This window comes from Mesoplodon bidens, assembly GCF_964165515.1.
Source record: "Mesoplodon bidens genome assembly, contig: HAP1_SCAFFOLD_97, whole genome shotgun sequence".
NCBI lineage: Eukaryota > Metazoa > Chordata > Mammalia > Artiodactyla > Ziphiidae > Mesoplodon > Mesoplodon bidens.
Genome location: NW_027672422.1, coordinates 1,011,309 through 1,031,836, shown reverse-complemented (window position 1 = coordinate 1,031,836; position 20,528 = coordinate 1,011,309). Strand labels below are relative to the sequence as shown.

Genomic DNA, 20,528 nt, shown 5'->3' with positions numbered 1-20,528 from the left:
TTGTTAGAATCAACAGCTTTTTATCTTTTTTTTAAAGAAAAAGACTTACCTTCTCGTATTCATGAGATTCACAGAAGAAAGGAATTTCTAGATCATCAACTAGATGAACTTTCTCGCCAGCGTGCTTTATGCCGAGGTGGAAGGGAACTACAGGTATCTAAACATGTCTTGATCAGTGTTTTTTAAAAGCTCATAGATAAACTAGTTGGTGAGTATTTGATGCCATTCTTTCATTGTGGAATAGCATAATTTGTGTACAAAAATGTACACAGAGATGGTATGCCTTACATTAGGGGTTAAACTTTTTTTAAAAGAACAAGATAGTAAATATTTTAGACTTTGCAGGCCACGTGCAGTCTGTTTTAGCCACTGAACGCCACTGTTAATAGCATGAAGGCAGAGTAGATAACACGTAAGTGATGCCCCAAGGGTTGGCCTGCTTAAGCAGAAAGAGTACCTGCAGTACTCTGAACAGAACTGAATCATACACACTATTAAGAATTTATTGAACTTCCCTGGTGGTCCAGTGGTTAAGAATCTGCACTTACACTGAAGGGAGCTCAGGTTCGATCCCTGCTCAGGGAACCCTAGTTCCTCATGAGCATCCCTCATGCTGCACAGGGTGGCCACAAAAAATAAAAGAATTTATCAAATTAGCACCTACTGATTGAAGCATGGGGTGCTGGTTGTCGGGTTGCTGGACAATGAGCTGATGTTTAAAAACAGACCACAAGAGAAAGCGAAATAGAGAAGTTTATTTTCACAGGTCTTCAGGAAGGTATAAGGCATGTCTCGTGGGGCATGACAGGCAGGTCAAGGGAGAGTGCAGACAGAGAGAGGCAGGCCCTGGCGCACATGTCATTATCAGAGTCCATGCGTGGAGTACTTTGGGGTTCCCAGGCTAGGGCTGGATTGGCCAATTTTAACTGAAAGAGCAGGGTTTTGGTAAGTAGCTTAGAGGGTCTCTTATCTAAAGGGCATATAAGGGGAAGGCACTGGATGGCAGAGGAGACTGTTGATCACAAGAGCTTATGATGGCTGGTGGGCCGGTGACTCCACGGGCTGCCATCTAGGGCGTGCATGTGTGTGAAGGGGCCTAGTGTTAGTTTGGGGTCTCTGCAGGCTGCTTGGCCAAACAAAATGGATGCCAGGGCATCAGTACCATGGAGTAGCTTAGCTAAACTCTGACACACAGCAATACAGAAAGACTGGTATAGAGAAAACACACTGGGTGAATCAGTTTTTCATTGGTAAAGTACTGGCTCACCCTTTTGAAATGTGAGGCAGTCCATTGGAAAGCATTTTAAAATGCTTAATTTAATTTTTTTTTTTTTTTTTTTTTTTTTTTTTTTTGCGGTATGTGGGCCTCTCACTGTTGTGGCCTCTCCCATTGCGGAGCACAGGCTCCGGACGCACAGGCTCAATGGCCATGGCTCACGGGCCCAGCCGCTCCGTGGCATGTGGGATCTTCCCAGACCGGGGCACGAACCCGTGTCCCCTGCATTGGCAGGCGGACTCTCAACCACTGCACCACCAGGGAAACCCCTTAATTTAATTTTAATGATGGCATTCTGATTTTTTCCAGAGGCAAGAATTAGATGAAAAAATGGCCAAAGTTTCACAAGAAAGGCAGGAGCTTTCTTCTAAAATTAAAGAGGTAAGTAGTTCACCGGTAGCACTTTACTGGTATTACTTTTCCTTTTTTAAAATTATGAAATAGTTCAGACAACCTGTGGTCTTTTCTCAATTACATTTAAAAATTTGGGGGAATTCCCTGGCTGTCCAGTGGTTAGGACTCTGCTTCCATTGCAGGGGGTGTGGGTGTGATTCCTGGTCAGGGAACTAGATCCCATGTGCTGCAACTAAGAGCCCGCATGCTACAACTAAAAGATCCCTCATGCTGCAACTAAAAGATCCCACACGCTGCCGGGAAGATCCCACATGCCACAACTAAGACCCAGCGTAGCCAAATAAATAAATAAATAAATAAATAAATAACTATTTGAAGATACAGGAAAAAAAATACACATCTGAATTCAGGTAGAGTGACAGTGGCTGGGATGTGGCCCAAGAAATATAAGCACCTTTTTTCTCAGTTTTTGGCTGAAAGCATACACTCCTTTTACTTGTTTCTGATCACAAAAAATCCTTCTATAACATGTATAACTTTTCCCAGTTTTCTTTGGATATAAAAATATCAACTAACATTTATATTGGTCAAAGCTAGAATGAGCCAGGTGTGTACCCCATCACCAGCATGCAGCCCTTAATGAAATGAATTCGTGGTCAGGGAAAGAGAGGGTAATACTCAACCGGTAATGGTATTTGTATTTTTGAGCTGAAGTTTTCCTCTTGAATGTATTATTGACCTTCTCTGTGTGGCTAAATAAATATAATTGAACTTAATGTGTATTTCCACTAGCAGTTTGTTTATTTAAATCAGAAGTTATGTGGAAAGCTTTTTATTAAAACTTTAAGCTGAGCCCAAAATTAATCTTCCCACATTTAAGGATGAAGTCCATGTTTACCAGTATTATGGTTTTTGCCACTGATCACATTGTTCTGTGGGCCATTAAATTAACTGTCCTTGGCAGTTTTACTCATTAGATAGCTGAGAGGAGAGGTATGTGACAGTTAACATGTGAGCACCAGAAGGCCACAGTTGCCACCCTCTCTTCACATACATGCCTTGGCATCCATGGTTGAATCTATCACATGTTCAGGGATGATTCACGACAGCTTTTTCAGGAGGGGAGATAGGCTACCTGAATCTATGATGAGAGTACTAGTTTATTAATTTGAACACTGAATGATATGCATTGTGAGGTGTCATTCATACTGTTAGTCTCCATCACAGTTTATTCCATTATAGTCTGGACCAAGGTTGTTGGATTCCACTGTGGAGCTAGAATGCTTGTCAGTTTCACAGGCGTTTTTGTTGGTACTATCCCTTATAAAAGAACAATATTACATACTTAAAAACTAACAGCAAAGTGTATGTTCAGGCTTATTTCTGATCCTGGTTTTACTCAGATAATTGCTTCACAACTCAGTAGAATTACTTAATCTTTGCTTATTCTGATACCTTCCCTCATACGTCAGGCTGTAAGAATTGTAATCCACTTCGACCAAATTAAACCTGAATAAATTTTTCTTAATGTGCTTATTATTAACTCATGTTCTGAGATTAGACTCCACTGCAAAGTGTTCTTTCTGGTGGCTTCTGATTATCTTGAATGTTTCTTCTCTTTTCTAGGCTTGAGGTTCCTACCTAACATTTACTAGACATTATTCTGCCACATAATAAGTGTAGTTAAGAATTTATATACAACTGAATGTTGATGAACTTTTATTCTCTTAGGTTCAAGGATGCCCACAAAAGACACAGAACATCATCATCTTAGAGTCCCACATCATCTGCTGCACACTGAGCACGAGTGGTGGTTTGCTGCTCGAGGCTGCTTTCCGTGGGCAAGGGGATGTCCCCTTTAGTTGTGTCATTGTTGATGAGGTCAGTAAGCAGTCGGCCATACAGCTTTGCTAGGAGTAAGGAGTAAGTCTTAGATGAAGAGTGGCTGCCGAGATGTTGACAAAGTGGTCTTTGCATCTGATTTTGACCTGCCATTACATATGTATTCTCTTATGTTGAAATACGCTGCTAATGACCCACCACGATGAAAATTGCTTTTTCAGTATCGGGACTGTAGTCTTAGAGATTCCGGATTGTTCTTCATAAAATCCCTCCCAAGGATTATTCTAGCTCCTGCTTGGGATATCTCTGGTTACCTTTTTTATTTTTTTTTTTGCGGTACGTGGCCCTCTCACTGTTGTGGCCTCTCCCGTTGTGGTGCACAGTCTCTGGACGCACAGGCTCAGCGGCCATGGCTCATGGGCCCAGCTGCTCCGCGGCATGTGGGATCTTCCCGGACCGGGCACGAGCCCGTGTCCCCTGCATCGGCAGGCGGACTCTCCACCACTGCGCCACCAGGGAAGCCCTCTGGTGACCTTTTGAAGCATTTTTAATATAACTCTGGACAGCTCTGAGCCACCGTATTTTCAGCTAACATCTTTATTTCTACTTCATTCATTGAGCAAACATTTATTGGGTACCTACTGTTTGCCAGAATGTAGAGCCAGAAGACAAAAGAGATGGAAAATGAGGTACAGAGAACCCATCCAGGAGATCCAAGATCCAGTATTCACCAAAACGAAGGAATAGAAAAGATGGAAGTGATGAAATAATTGAAGGAAATGCCATTGATTTGAAAAGAAGCTTGAGTCTTGCAACTGAAGCGGCCTACTGAGGAGCAAGGAAGAGAGAGGGGGTGGGGCACACAGACACACAGTCCCCCCAGGCATGTGCCCAGCAGGGACAAAGAAGACAAACTGGGGACATGACATGGCCCTTCTTGCTTATGGGCTGCTTTCCAGGTGGTAGTGGCACCTGAGTGGTGGCTGACTTCAAAACGTGTGTGGGTTTTTTTCCCCCGCTTCGGCGTTTAGAATGTTTTTGTTGTTTTGTTTTCTAACCAAAGGAAGTTCTTATTTTTGATCTTTGGTGCAGAAGGAGAAAGTGTATGTTTCTGAATGGTTAGGACACTTGTGAATTGGATAGACTGTATATGGATAAATAAATAATAGAGATAATTCTGATTATGTCTCCATTCTGTACTCTCTTACCAAGGCCGGACAGTCTTGTGAAGTTGAAACTCTTACTCCACTCATACATCGTTGCAACAAGCTCATCCTTGTAGGAGATCCTAAGCAGCTCCCTCCCACAGTCATTTCTATGGTATGTTTTTTCACATTCGTGTTGCTTTAAAGTGGAAGGGGCTTGTTTGGTTTTTTTGTTTGTTTGTTTTGGGCGGTGGGGCGGTCTTTCTTGGATCATCATCTCTTATTTGCAAGGATAAATAGGGAATGGCTGAGAAAAGAGAACCACTGTTGAGAGCCTTCATAGTGAAAGTCTCCGGAAATGCTCCTTTGTTCATAATGTGCTTATGTGTGTGTGACAGGAGCAGTGTGAGTGTCACAGACCAGAAGTTTAGGAGGAGGATGTCCCATGTGCAGTGGGCTGTTCCTTTGGGAAAGGCAGTGTGCAGCTGTTCTAAGGGCTGTATCTGATTTATTTTAGTAACATAAACACCAAAACAATAATAAATGAAAAACTTTAAAAGCAGGGAATAGAATCCAACCTCCTGATTTATCTTTCAATATGTGCAAATTTGAGGAAAACAGTATAAAGAGAAATTATTCTTACAGTAACGTTTTCAATTTCAGGATTCTGTATCCTATAGCACAGGAAAATGCCAGTGTCCCTCACATCCTCTGAAAGGGAAGGTGGTGAAAGGAAAGAGGTTGTGGGCTGTGCTTGTGGGAAGATGAGCACCAAAGTTGTGGTTCCCTTCACTTCGTTTCTTAAATCTCACTAAAGATGGCTCCTAGAAATGCACAGCAGAATCAGGATTCAGATGTTTTGGGTAATCTTCATAGGTCTAGATGACGGTTTTGAAGTTTAATGAAATTTGAGCATTTTACTGATACATAGATTATTTGTACAAATATAGAGTAGTGGCTGCATAAACTGTCCCAGAGAACAGACCATTTTCACAGCATTTCTGTTACGTTATGGAAAGAAAGCAGGTTTTTTTGGTTAGTATTGTTTTTGACTTTGGAATCATCAAAATGATAGTGCAGTTCTTTGACGTCTGAACACTCGTGCGTGACTGTTCAAGGGAGTAGCCTAGGAGCGCCCATGTCCCTGAGTGAAAAGCTTGTCCATAGGACAGAGCTGCTGTGGGGGGTTCTGCTTGTGGAGACCTAGGAGGAGCCAGCTCTGCCCTGCATTCCTTGAATAGTTGCAGTATTTCAGAAACCTACTGATTTAACTTCCTGAAGGGCCTTAGCACGTGGTTAGTGAAAAGGGTTGTCGATAGGCCTCAACTTCACTGTCTCCTTTGGTGATTGATTAAAAACAGCAGAAATGAGAAAAATTCATTTGGGCTTTTCTTATTGTTGCAAAAATAATAGAGGCTTATTGAGAAGATTCAGAAAATAATTACAAAGTTAATTTTCTCAGCATGCCTTTCTAACCCTAGGGATAAGTACTATGAACAGTTTAGTGAGTATTTGAACAGTTTGTGGGCATGTGTGTGTTGACTTTTTTCAGTCTGTGTTCATTGAGTTCCAGGCTAATTCAAGCACTGTTTTTAAGTTCTGGCGTCATGACAGTGACGAAAATTGACAAAAATCCCTGACCTCTGGCTTCCCTGGTGGCACAGTGGTTGAGAGTCCGCCTGCCGATGCAGGGGACACGGGTTCGTGTCCCAGTCCGGGAAGATCCCACAAGCCACGGAGCGGCTGAGCCATGACTGCTGAGGCTGCGTGTCTGGAGCCTGTGCTCCGCAGCGGGAGAGGCCACAACAGTGAGAGGTCCGCATACCAAAAAGAGAAAAAAAATCCTCTCCCTCATGAAGCTGACATTCTAGTGGGTAACAGACAGTAAATAAGTTACTAGATTCAGAATGTCAGATGGCTATAGGGAATGTATAAATTTGTGTATATGTATGTAGGTTTTTTTTTTTAATTTATGGCTGTGTTGGATCTTCGTTTCTGTGTGAGGGCTTTCTCTAGTTGTGGCAAGTGTGGGCCACTCCACATCACGGTGCGCGGGCCTTTCACTATCGCGGCCTCTCTTGTTGCGGAGCACAGGCTCCAGACGCGCAGGCTCAGTAATTGTGGCTCATGGGGCCAGCTGCTCCGTGGCATGTGGGATCTTCCCACACCAGGGCTCGAACCCTTGGGTCCTGCATTGGCAGGCAGACTGTCAACCACTGTGCCACCAGGGAAGCCCTGTATGTAGGTTTTGACCTTGTTTAAAGGTGGAGGAATCAGTCTGTACCAAATTACCTTTTTTTCCAGTCAGTAAATAGATCAGGGATATATGTTCATGTCAAAACATAAAAATCTCCATCATTTTGTAGGATGGACTCAGGTTTTTTTTCTGGAAGTAGATGTGTTACCTCATATAAACCTCTTTCTTTTTTCACAGAGTGAAATAAATGAGGTTTTTTAGCTAATGAATAGATAAACTTTGGGGGGTATAGATGAAATTGCCAAATGTCTACTAAAAATATTCTCTTTAATTATAGAAACCTATTTAATATCACATATGTAAATAATCACATATATAACTAATATAAATAAGAAGTAACGCCTGTTTTCTCCACTCTGATAGTTTGTGAAACAGGTTTATTAAAACTTTGCACATACATCTTCAACGCTCATATTGTCAACGTCACTCATAAAGATTGCATCATCCTAGTGGGTTTTCCAGAGCACATTTTTTTTTGCTTCTAGATTATTTAAGACGTAATACTTTTTGAATCTTGATATGATGCTACCATTGAAAAGTATATCCCAAGGCACGACCGTGATAACATTAAGACAGTTTTCTTCGTTTGTCAATTAAGTCACTGTGTTTCAGATCACAGGTTTGTAACCCTTTCTTGGATTTATGAAATCAACTTAGTTGCCTGTGTCCTCCACTAGAATGTAAGCTCTGTGACATTTGATCTTCACTGTAGACTGACAGCGCCCCAAATTTTAGCTGCTTGGTATATGATGGATGGATGAAGAAAGTGGTCTTTCAGAGGCTTATTTACAATGGCATTCATTATTTCTAGTTGTGATAGCATAGCCCAGAAATAATTGTTAAAATCTGTGTTACAGTTCTTTGCTGCTTTTATCATTGATTCTTTCAGGTGACCCCTGTTAGCACCAAAATAGCGACAGTTGTGGTCATTCACAAGATCACATCTCGTTCATAAGCAGTATGTGGGTTTTCTAAATAAGGGGAAAATACCTTAACTTTTGTAGTCAAGCTACATGGCTTTTCTAGGGCTGGAGTCGGAAATATCTTCTCTCTCTGAATCTTTGGTTGTTGGTAATACCTTGTACATTTGAGAGGTCAGTGATTGTTTTGTTTTTTTTTTAATAGTGGGAAAAGTACACATGAATTCTTGCAGATTATTGTTTTGTTTTCCTCCTTTCAGAAGGCCCAGGAGTATGGCTATGACCAGTCGATGATGGCCCGCTTCTACAACCTTCTGGAAGAGAAGGTGGAGCACAACGTGATTGGCAGGCTGCCTGTCTTACAGCTCACCATTCAGTACAGGATGCACCCAGACATATGTCTCTTCCCTTCTAATTACATTTATAACAGGAACTTGAAAACAAATAGGTGAGCTCTGTTCATTGCATGTTCACCTGTTTTATTTGTAGGTTTGGCTGCTTAGGAAGAATAGCTCTTTTGTTGTGCTTTTAGGTCTTGTTATTAAAAACACAAAGGTTTAATAATTTTAATTACAAAAGTCCTATTGATTGTAGCAAATGCAGATAAATGAAAATAAAGGGATAAACACAACCCCTATTGTTACTACCCAGAAGTAATCACTGGTAACATTTTGTTATATCTACTTCCAGTCCTTGTACTATGCACATCTTTTTTTTTTACTTTTTCTCCTTTTTTGGAGGAAAAAAGCACACCATGCTCTACATAGTATACTGTAGCATGCTTTTTTCACTTACTGTATTATGAGTAACTTTCCAATCATGATTGTTATATTTTAATTTACATGGGTCATTCTCCCTAGTACTAGAATAGAAATGAAATTCACCTGCTACCTCTCACTAAAATATGTTATTTACAAGTATTGAATTTTATTTAAAAAGAAGGTCCTTCTTGTCCTCTTAACTTTCCCTTGCTCTCTTCCACAGAAAGAACAAATAGTAATAATAATTCTAAAACATTTTCTCTTGTAATTTGACTTGCATTCTAAATGGTGGCTGCTCTTTTGTAGAATGACAGAGACCATTCGGTGTTCATCTGACTGGCCATTTCAACCCTACCTCGTGTTTGATGTTGAAGATGGTTCAGAAAAGCGGGATAATGAGTAAGTTCTCCTTTTTCTTCAGTCCCCACTGATGGTCCCAGAATTTTTGTATTGTTTCTGTTCATATTTAAATTCAAAATACTTTCCATATAAATCTCTCTGCCTAGTGCCAGTGCACAATCATTTTCTTTTAGCTGGGTTGATAACTTCACCTTTTCAATCATAAATTACTGATGTCTTTATATATTTCAGTCTTGATTTTTTTTTTCTTAACTGGGTAATGAGGGTTATGTTACCTAAAATGCGGTCAGCACCTCAGTAGATCCATGCTGAGATCCCAGCTGTGAGTAAAACAGACGTGGCCCCAGTGCAAGGCTGCTGTGGTCCAACAGGCGAGACAGACATTAACCAGGCCATCACCGTGGTGATTAATGGTTCCAGTTGGGTTAAGTATTGTGACGGATAAGTACAGATACAGTTGAATCAAGGTGTGAGGCAGAGGGTGGACAATACTTCCAGCATGTTGGATTGTGAATCAGGTGGTTTGTGAATGACAGCACAAAAGGAGCAGTGGTTGCTAATTAGCAAGCACCTCAGAGGAGCCGGGGCTTCTTGTGAGAGAATAAAGGAGGAGGAGCCCGGAGGCTGCATTTGTTAGCACAGATAGAAATGCCACCCCTGCATCATGACGTATGAAGAAATAGAAATTCCACCTCTGTGTCAAGAGAGAGCTGCAAAGCAAGTGGTGTCCTCCATGAGAATAAGATATTAGTTAATAGTGGTGGAAGGAGGGGCCCCTCAGTGAAGAAGTTAGAAATACGGAGCAGTTGGCTGGGGGTTTGCTATTCCAGAGGGACTGTGGAAGTTGTAGTGGGGTCTGTTGGAATGGAGCAGGGGATTGAGAGTTTACCGCATAAGTATTATGGAGATGGATGGTCACGGGAAGAGAGTTGGCCTGAGAGGTGACCAAATAAAGCTTTCAGGTATGGAAAAGAAAGCTAGCTGACTGGCTTGTCCGTATAGTAAGTCTTGAAATTAGAATAGTGAATATTTAAGGCTTTAAAGTGAGACAGATAAGGTAGCCTCGGGAATAAAGTTGCGCGTGCAGGGCATCCCCCAGTGTGCACACATGTTGCATTTGGTATGGTGATGAGGGAACGCATTGTAGTTCAGGAGATGAGTTGGGAGTGCAGGATGAGGCCATCAAGGACAGAGGACGTGATCCTGCTGTAGGGCCCCGTGTTTGTTCATCTCTGGGAGCCGGGTCACATTTAGTCCGTGTGGCTGCCATCCTCTCGGTCATGTGGTGCATGATCTGCATGACCTGTGGTGGGGAATGCAGGAAGGTAGTACATCTGAAGCACTTTTCTCAGTGTTGGGAAGATAGTCAATCCTTAATGTTAGCTATTCATTAGTCATATCTTCATTATTATTATGAATACTTTCGTTCTCACTGTGGCTATCCCTGTTTTAATAAGTGAAGAAACTGGTGCCTTAACATCACGTAACTCGAACCACTTTTCTCTCCTACAACTTTGTGTTTCACTGGGCAGTTATTTTTATATTTATTCATATGTACAATATTAATGGTCATTATAACAGCCTCTTTGAATCACTGCTGACTGAATAAAGATGAAACCTACCTATGTACCCTTTACTGTAGTGGAAAACAAAGTGGAACTTAACTTAGCAATTGGACTGCTATTAGTTTTGATGTGTTGTATTTTTTGTTTTCATCTTATTTAGCTCATATGTAAATGTTCAAGAAATAAAACTGGTAATGGAAATAATTAAACTTATGAAAGACAGAAGAAGGGATGTTACTTTCCGAAACATTGGCATAATAACCCATTACAAGGCTCAGAAGACGATGATTCAGAAGGATTTGGACAAAGAGTTTGATAGAAAAGGGTGAGGCATCTCTATTTTTACAGAGATTTTGAGTTTTTCTGTTGAATTAAAAAGAAGAAAGAGGGGATAGAAGGAAAGAAGCAAAGGAAACTTAACTCTAGGGAGTGGTCTTAGACCCTGGTAGTATAGAACAAGGAGACTAGGACCCTGGCTCCATAGACTTGTGCTGGGAGGGAGTGTGGTTACACGTGTAGCCCCTGCAGATGGAGTGCCTCCTGCCAGTTCAAATGTCATCACCGTTACACTTGACAATGGAAGTGACTGAGAAATTCTTCAGGCCTTTACCTTTAGTTGGATGACTTGTTATCTGAATTCTAACTCTACTGAGAATCATGTATTCACATTTTCACTTACAATAAATTATTTAACCCTTTTAGTGCCTTCATGTATAGGGTGAAGATCATGTTTTTGTCTCCTTTATGCCTCAACAGTAAAATAAAAAAAAATTAAATATTAGATATCCATTAACTCAAAAGTTTCCGCACCTAGAAACACACAAAGTACCAAAATTGACTCTAGGAAAAGCCAGAAACTTTGGATAGACCTATTAAATGTAAAAAGAGTGAGTTAGTAATCACTTTCCAACAGAGAAAAACAGAGGATCAGGCTTCACAGGTGAATTCTGTCCAACATTAAGAATTAGCACCAGTCCTATGCAAATGCTTCCAAAAAATAGAAGGGAACACTTTCTAACTCATTTTATGGGGCCATTATTACCCTGATACCAAAGCCATGGAGACATCACCAGAAAAGAAAACTATGGACCAATATCCTTTATGAATATGGATGCAGAAGTTCTCAACAAAATAATGGCAGCTGAACTCAACAGCATATTAAAAGGATTATTTACCACAGTCAAGTGGAATTTATCTCAGGAATGCAAGGTTGGTTCAACATATGAAAATCAGTCAGTGTGATATACTGTATTAAAGGGGGAAACCCCACATGATGGTGATCATCTGAATAAATGTGGAAAAGACATGTGACTGAATGCAGCAACCTTTCATGATAAAGATACTCAACAAACTAGGAAGAGAAGGGAACTTCCTCAACCTAATAAAGAGCATCTATGAAAAACCCACAGCTAACACATCATACTTGATGCTAAGATTGAAAGCTTTCCCCCTATGATGAGGAAGGATGCCACTCTCTACTCTCTCTACTTGCACTACTTCTGTGCAGCACTGTATTAGAAGTTCTATGCAGAGCAATCAAGCAAGAAAAGGAAATAAATGGCATCCATATTGGAAAAGAAGAAGTAAAAGTGTCTCTTAACAAATGGCATAATCTGGGACTTGCCTGGTGGTCCAGTGGTTAAGACACCATGCTTCCACCGCAGGGGGCATGAGTTTGATCCCTGGTCAGGGAACTAAGATCCTGCATGCTGTGTGGCCACAAAAAATCCAAAAACCAAAAAAAAAAAACACAAAAAAACTAACAACAACAACAAAAAAAAACAAATGGCATACTCTTACATCTAGAAAAACCTAAAAAAATCTATGCAAACTACTGGTCCTTATAAACAAGTTCAGCAGAGTTGTAAGGTACAAGATCAGTATACAAAAATCAGTTGTATTTCTTTACACTCTAGAGAAGTCTGAAAAGGAAAATTTCTTAAAATTCCATTTACACTAGCATCATAAAGAACAAAATACTTCGGAGTAAATGTAACCAAAGAAGTGTGGGCTCATACACAGAAGGACAAAACGTTGTTGAAAGAATTTAAAGTACTAGATAAATGTAAAGACATTTCATGTCCATGGATCGGAAGACTTAATATTGTTAAGATGGCACCATTCCCCAGGTTGATCTACAGATTCATTGTTACCTCTGTCAAAATTCCAGTTACCTTCTTTTACAGAAATGGACAAGCTTATTCTAAAATTCACATGAAAGTGCAAGAGACCCTAAATAGCTTGACAGAGAACAGTGTTGGAGGGCTCACACTTCCCTCTTTCAAAATTTACTACAAAGCTATCAACACTGGTACTGTCATAATGGTAGACATATATAGACGAATAGAATAGAAGTGAGATTCCAGAAATCAGTCCATACATTCATGGCCAGTTGATACTCAACAAGGGTGCCAAGCCTACTCATTGGGGAAATAATAGTTTTTCAACAAATGGTGCTGGAATAACTGGATATCCACCCACAAAAGAATGAATTTAGACCCCTGTCTCACACTGTATAGAGTAATTAACTCAAAATGAATGAGTGCTCTGAGTCTAAGAGACAAAACTATAAAACTTACAAGGAAACAAAGGTAAATTTATATGACCTCAGATTAGGCAACAGATTCTTAGATATGATACCCAGGCACCAGTAACCAAAGGAGAAGTAAATCGGCCTTCATAAAAATTAAAAACTTACGTGTTTCAAAGGACACACTATCAAAAGAGTGAAAGACAACACACAGAGTGGGAGAAAATACTTGCAAAATATTTATCTGACAAGTCATATCCAGCATATATAAAGAACTCATACAACTTAATAAAATGATAATCTAACTTTTTAAGCGGGCAATGGATGTGAAGAGCATTTCTCAAAAGAAGATAAACAGAAATCCAACAAGCACATGAAAAGCTGCTCCACATCATTTGTCATGAGGGAAATGCAGATCAAAACCACAGTGAGGAGATATCATTTCACACCCACCAAGATGACTGTCATTACAAAAAAAAAAAAAAAACAATAAGTTTTGGAAGGGATGTGGAGAAATTAGAATACTTACACATTGCTGATGAGAAACTGCAGAAAACAGTTTGGCAGTTCCTCCTAAAGTTGAACATAGAATTACCACGTGACCCAGCAATTCCACTCCTAGGTACATACCTGAAAGAATTGAGAAAGGGTTCACACAAAAGCTTGTACATGAATGTTCGTAGCAGCATTATTCATGATAGTCAAAAAGTGGAAACAACCCAAATGTCCCAAAATGGTACCTAGGTAAGAAGTAAATTGTGTATCTGTACAAGCGAATAGTCAGTCGTGGAAGGAATGAAGTACTGTTACCAGTCTACGACACGGATGAACCTTGAAAACATTATGCTAGGTGAAGGAAGCCCAACACAAAAGGTCCCATATTTTATGATTCCATTTATATGAAATTTCCCATGTAGAAAAGTCCATAGAGACAGACAGTAGATTAGTGGTTGCCAGGGCCTGGGGAGGGGGAGATAGAGACTGATGGCTGATAGGCACAGGGCTTCTCTCCTGGGTGATGGACATGCTATGAAATTAGATAGCTGTGATGACTGCACACTGTAGTGAATGGACTCAACACCAGCAAATGGTGTGCTTTAAAATGGTGAATTCTGTGTTATGTGAATTCTACTCCAGTTATAAAAGATAGCACTACAAAAGTAAGAAATACTACTGTATAAATATGTATATTTAATAATTATCTTTTTTCAGCAAATATGTTTCTCTCTTCGTAAATAGGCCAGCAGAAGTAGATACCGTGGATGCCTTCCAGGGTCGTGAGAAAGACTGTATTATTGTTACATGTGTCAGAGCAAATGCCATGCAAGGCTCAATTGGGTGGGTAACTGTCATCATTGATTCTTTGCTTGTTTATGATCCAGAGTTAGATCTTTTTAATCACTGTTAGAGAATACCATCATTTGCTCTATTTTCTTATATAAAAACTTGAGTAATATCATGAAGGTTTCTTTTTTAAGTTGTGAAGTTGATCCACTGTTAGGTCTGCTTCTCTTGGTACCTTGTGTATTAACCCATGTCACAGTGTGAATCTGTTGTTTCACTTGATAAGAGTGAAACAGATTATTGAATCCAGTATATTTTGCAGGGGCATGCTCCTCTCCATGGTATGTGTCATAATTGATCTACTATCATATTTTTAGGATCTTTGAAGGCTTAAAAATCATACCATTAAAATTTCCAATATCTCATCCAAGTCAAAATAGGAAATCGACAGACAGATGCATCACTTTGAAGGAAAGCACTGGGCCTCTTGTTTGTTTGCTGTCCTTAATGGGAATTGCTTCTGTGTCGGGTCCTGCACCACGAGCTTAAAGCAGGAGCCCAAGAAAAGCTGTCTGAAATGCCTGTGTCTCACCTACACTGACATGCCGAGTCTTTCTGAAGAAAGAAGTAACTCTTTTTTTTTCCTTCTATTGCTTAGGTTTCTGGCAAGTTTGCAGAGATTGAATGTCACCATCACACGAGCCAAGTACAGCCTCTTCATCCTGGGACATTTGAGGACCCTGATGGTAGGTACATTCTAGAGGACCGGGGAACTCCAGAGTTTGCTCATGATGACTGATACCGGGTTGAGGTTTTGTTTTTATTTTTCATCAAAATGGAAATGATTTTGAGGCTACAAACAATAATGAGCCTCTTCCCACTGGTTGTTTTGTCCTCCAGCAGCTTCTTCCTGGGAGCTTTTATAATGCCTAAACCGCTCACCCTTTCTTAGCCCAAGACCCAGGTATCCGTAGTGTACTCTCAAGATGAGCTTTAAAAAAATTGTATCTACATCGTAGAATTGTTAAGAAGACATGTAAACCCATATATGTAAAGTGCTAGAAGATTGGTTAGCACTTAGTAAACACTCAGTAAATGTGGCTATTAGCCTAGCTTAATGCCAGAGAGAGGGGGAATTTGCAGGAAAGTGCTTGGATCTTCATTTCTGTCTTGGCACTTAGAGCAGCACTGCTTGCTGTTTCCCTTGAGGGGTGAGTGGCATCAGAGCTCATCCATGCGTACAGATACTCCTGTAGAAGGAGGGGCTAGTTTACATGTGTAGTCGACAAATAGTAATAGTACAGCTTAATTTGGTGAACCACAGCTAGATAAAGCATGTATTTGCCTGCCTCATTAGGTGTAATAACTCAGTTTCTCTAATTCCTGTATTTAACAGAGTCATTGTTTTATCTCAGGAGAGGTGCCAACTCAGTAGGATTTTCCCCTGTTTTGGTTAGTTCCACCAGAGGGCGCCCAAATACAGTCTTTCTCATTCAGCTCTTACCTAGATTTGTGGTCTTCAACCTTTGTTGTTTGTGTACCCCCTTGAAAGAATGTTTAAAAGCTGTGTATCCTCCGCTTTTAAGTTTATATTGAAAATGTTTCATCGTTAAGTGTTGATAAAGACTTTGTTTCTAATGTATTGTAAATATTTGACATTTTAAAAGAAAGCTATTAAAAATAAATCCATTATGCCACTCTTAAATATATCCAGTGGAATAGAGAGCAGTGCTATTCTTTCTGCTCTTTAAAATTGAATTGCCATTTATACTGTTTAGGATAAAATTCAGTGGGGGTAGTTTATATATTTTCATAATTAAAAGGCTTTCTGTTAATATGACTATTAGGCTTTTCTGCCACAAAAACTTTACATGTAAATTTGAAAATTTAAAGAATTGGTTTTCATAACGATTTGGGGAAACTGTGTGAAGGGTGTGTGGAACCTCTGGACTGTTTTGGTAACTTCCTATGAATGTATAGTTACCTCGAAGAGTTTTTTAAAAAAATATATTTTTCCTGTGACCATAAGGATCTGAGTATTAACAAATGATATCTTGTCAGTTGAGTAACATATTAACAATTACTCTTTTCACACAGTTGAATTTTGATAATGTTCAAACCCGAAAAGTAAAATGTTTATAGAGTTGTGTCTCTTAGATGCCCTGATTGCAGGAGCCTTCATGGGCACCCCTCTGTTTACCACCCCCTCTATTTGACACCCAGGCATGTTTACCTCCCCTAGCTGTGTGCCCTGTGGTCAGATTTGGGACAGGTGAGACTTGTGGTTGTGAAGGATGGAGTGGAAGGGCAGAAAAGCCCCAGGAGGACATAGGGAACTGGGGTTTGGAAGCTGAGGTTTGGACATTGATTCCCAGAAAACGTGCTCACAACCCCCCGAGTAAGTCTCTGTGAGCCCCAGAGTCACCGTCACGCAGATTTGAAGACCACTGACGTCTAGCTGCAGTATAGACATTATTATCTTCACTCTGGGAAGCCAGTGTGACAAAAAGAGACCAACAGAACAGAGTAGAAAAACTTCCAGTTTATCATTTGGACTTCGCAATCCAACTTGCGTATTTGTCCTTGGGCTTCCCCCTTCCCGAGCCTGTTTTTTTTTTTTTTTTTTTTTTTTTTTTCAGCCCAGTTTCCCTTATGGAGATAGAATCAGTGATTAAGGCACTCGGTTTCCTCTGAGAAATCAAGACTAATAGCCCCTTCTCAGAACTGTTTTTGTGATCTAGGGATTGGATTAAACAGCAAGTTTAGGTGCAGTAGAATTGGCAGAAATAGCAGCAAGGCCATCTGCTTTACATCTGCTTTCCAGCCACAGGGTAGGACTCTCAAGAGCTCTCCTGAGTCAGGGAGATCTGAGCCTGGTACTGTTTACATGCACCTTCCTGATGCATGTGGTCACCGTACCGTGCACTTGATTTACGTGACTTACTTTAAAAGGCCCTGTGAGGTCTGCATTGCCACCATAGTTTATCAAATCCAAGAAGCCAATAGTTATATAATGTGCGTCATTATTTTATGCTCCACTATTGAACTGTGACACTTTATTTTCACTTAGAATTTTTGTCTTATAGTGACTGAAAGAACTCTTTTAGACTTTAGACAGATTTTTTTGGGTTGGCCAGAAGGTTCATTTGTTTTTTTTTCTGTAGCATCTGAATGAACTTTTTGGCCAACCCAGTGTCATACCACTCTTGTTCATACCTAGGAAAAACAGCAAAATAGGTAGACTAAGATACCCCTGAAAGCATCTCACTCTCAGACTAACACTCTGGTCGTCCCCATTCACCATCCCATGTACCCTTGCTGACGCTCGAACCATTCCCTGTGCAGTCAGAGGCGTGTCATGAGAGGGCCCCACTGTGGTCCCGGGGTTTTTTCCAACTTCTGATCTCCATTCTCCAAGTTGTAGTGCTGGTACTTTCTTGTCTTATCAGAGGATGTCTGTGGAAAGATTTTTCAGGCAAGAGCCAGGACTCATTCTTTGTAGAAGTGGTTTGTTGAGTAAAAGTCAAGCAGTTGTAGTCGCCCAGCCATGAATTCCTCCAGGATTACATACATGGAAACTGCTGTCTGGCCTAGAGGCACCCTAAAGTCAGAAATGGTAAAATGTGAAAATAAAGTGCATTTTATTTATTTTATTTTATTTCAACGCACATTTTAGAGTCATTTAAATAAAATACTATTCATACCTTACAGTGAGGAAACAGGCTCAGAGAGGTCAAGTGATTTGACCAAGGTCACACAGCAGGTCAGTACTATGTATGCAGCTTCACTGCTATACCCTTACCCACCTTCATGAATAGTGCAGGAGCCCCCATGAGGGGAGCTATCCTTTCCTTCTCTTTCCTTCAGTCTCTGTCTTTTTTTCCTCCCTCATACTCTCTCTTTCTTCTGTCTAAAGAGGCCCAAGTTCTGATGGTTGTAAAGAAGCAATTTATTGCTGAGGAAACTCTAAAAGGAAGAGAGGAGAGATGCGTGAGTTGGGTTTTTGTTTTGTTTTTCCGTTTAGATGTGCTTTTCATAATTTAAGCTCTTCTAGAAAAGAGACACCAGTGAGACGACATCTTTGGAATAGTTATCTCAGCAGATTAAGATGGTTTAGCCCTTGGGAGTTTTGGAAGCCTTTGGGAATTTGATGCAAGCTGTGGTCCTCTTTCTAGAACAGTCAGCATGCACTCAAGAGTTAGAGCTTTCTGAAACCAAGCCTTCCTGTTCCAGAATGTTAGCCTTGGCCGGAGACAGGCAAGACTCTAGGGTCAGCAGTGTCAAAGGGAACTTGGTGGGATGACGGAGCCCTTCTGTGTCTGTGTTGTCCAGGATACTAACCCTAGTCACATGTGTCTGCTGAGCACTTGAAATGTGGCTGGTGCAACTGAGGAAATGAATTTTTAATTTTATTTAATTGAAGATTAAAGAGCTACATGAGGCTACCGGCAGTTGGTACAGATTTGCATGACAGCTAATTCACCACGTGGCCTGAGTATCAGTGGTAAAATGATGGAAGTACTTTCTTAGAGGTGGTTCCCAGTGTTCTGTTCTAGCAGCATGGCTTTATAGTTTTGTATTCGACCTTATTTTTCCTTTCAGCCTTGTCTGAAAAGTAATGGATTCTTGAGAATCTGTTCACGAAAGTATACTTACTATTTGTTCAGAAGTGAAAGCTGGAACCTCTGCTTCCCAAGCATATGAGTGTTTCTTTGGGATGTAATTTTCTTCCTTCTCTTTGTTTCAAGGAAAACCAGCATTGGAACCACCTGATTCAGGATGCGCAGAAGCGTGGTGCCATTATTAAGACTTGCAACAAAAACTATAGACACGATGCAATGAAGATTCTGAAACGCAGGCCCATACTGCAGAGAAGTCTGACTCACCCTCCTGCTATCACTCCAGAGGTGTCCAGACCCCAGGGCAGAGTGCCCAGCAACAAGCTAGACAGTGAATTTGCCAAGATGTCTCTTGCTTCTTCCCTGTACCCCTCACCCTCTGAGTCCAAAGAAGCCACTGTCACTGTTACTGCAAAGGACCCTGAAAGGCCACCCCTTCAGGACTGGCTTCGGGACCCACGACTGCTTAGGAGGATGGGCTTGGGCTGTGAAGCCAAAGGGAAGTGCCTCTGTGAGCTGCAGCCCTCGAGCCCCCGGTATCCTGGAGCAACGCCACCCTCTGGAGAGCCAGGCTCCCCCGGAAGTCACCAGGATCTGACCAGTATCAGGCAGCAGGCCCCCGCCAAGGGAGCTGCTGTGAACAACCACAGACCTCATATGCAGTGTGATCCTCCAGCTGCTAGTACCAATACTTCCACGAGTGAGAGAAGATGTGCCCAGGAAGGGGAGGCACTCAGCCACAGGAGGGAGACCAGGGCCTTCACCAAGGGGGATCAGGAGAGGCGTGGCTCTCTGAGCCACCACACAAAGAGGAACTCAGGCTGGGACGAGAGGGGACTGGAGGAGGAGGACAGTAGCTTGAAGAAGAGGAAGCTTTTATAGTGGAGCCAAATTAGACTGTCAGCCACAAGCATTACTGCACATTTCAGATGACCAGCTAGTAGGACTGTCCAGATAAGATTATTATTTTTTTCCTTAAAGGAGTTTGTGTGCTGTTGGAAAACAGAAAATGTATCCTAACACATGGGCCTCTTGGTCATCTTCAGTACATTTTGTCAGTTGCAAAAGCTTTCAGAAGGCATTTGTGTATCAGTAATAATGTCCTCGAAGTCGAAGACTTAAAATGTTGATCTCTTGTTCTTCTGTAGGAAAGGTCAGACTGGAGGATTTTAAGAGGATGCTGTAAAAGTTGGAATGTATATTTGTATAGCAAATAACAGAATCCTTTTAAAATTTAATCTGGTAGACAGCTTTTCTTTCCCCTGCTTAAAATGTTAATCATTTTCAACGGAACCAACCTTATATTTAAAAAAAAAAAAGATGGGAGCAGGGCAGTTCCTTTCAGAGATTGTTGTAGCAAACAGACATTTTTAACAGTCCAGGTGGCCTGAGAGAAGTGAGTCAATGTGTTGTGTCAGAGTCCTGTTAAACCAACTGGAGTGTCCTGGGCAAGACCCTGGGAAGCAGAGCTCTGTTAGGTGAAGTTCCACTCCTGCACCTTTTTAGACGAGGCACCTTGGCACAGGATGTTACATTTCTGTGATGAGTTTGTCTGCCCATTGTAGTCAGCACGTAGTTCTCTAGCTAAAATTCTCATTCTTCGTGAGATAGAAGA

At 41.0% G+C, this 20,528-nt stretch overlaps 1 protein-coding gene across 1 annotated transcript in view; it reads left to right on the top strand.

Moving 5' to 3' along the window:
- Window positions 1–19,869, top strand: part of LOC308610217 (putative helicase senataxin) — a 61,774-nt gene extending 41,905 nt beyond the window's left edge. Inside the window, exons 15-24 of the mRNA XM_081259441.1 lie at window positions 38–153; window positions 1,586–1,657; window positions 3,362–3,511; window positions 4,685–4,792; window positions 8,055–8,242; window positions 8,862–8,954; window positions 10,641–10,805; window positions 14,250–14,348; window positions 14,953–15,040; window positions 19,043–19,869. Of these exons, the coding sequence (XP_081115567.1) occupies window positions 38–153; window positions 1,586–1,657; window positions 3,362–3,511; window positions 4,685–4,792; window positions 8,055–8,242; window positions 8,862–8,954; window positions 10,641–10,805; window positions 14,250–14,348; window positions 14,953–15,040; window positions 19,043–19,795 (1,832 nt within the window). The 3' untranslated portion in view covers window positions 19,796–19,869. The remainder of the gene's footprint in view (window positions 1–37; window positions 154–1,585; window positions 1,658–3,361; window positions 3,512–4,684; window positions 4,793–8,054; window positions 8,243–8,861; window positions 8,955–10,640; window positions 10,806–14,249; window positions 14,349–14,952; window positions 15,041–19,042) is intronic.
- The last annotated feature ends 659 nt before the right edge of the window (window positions 19,870–20,528 follow it).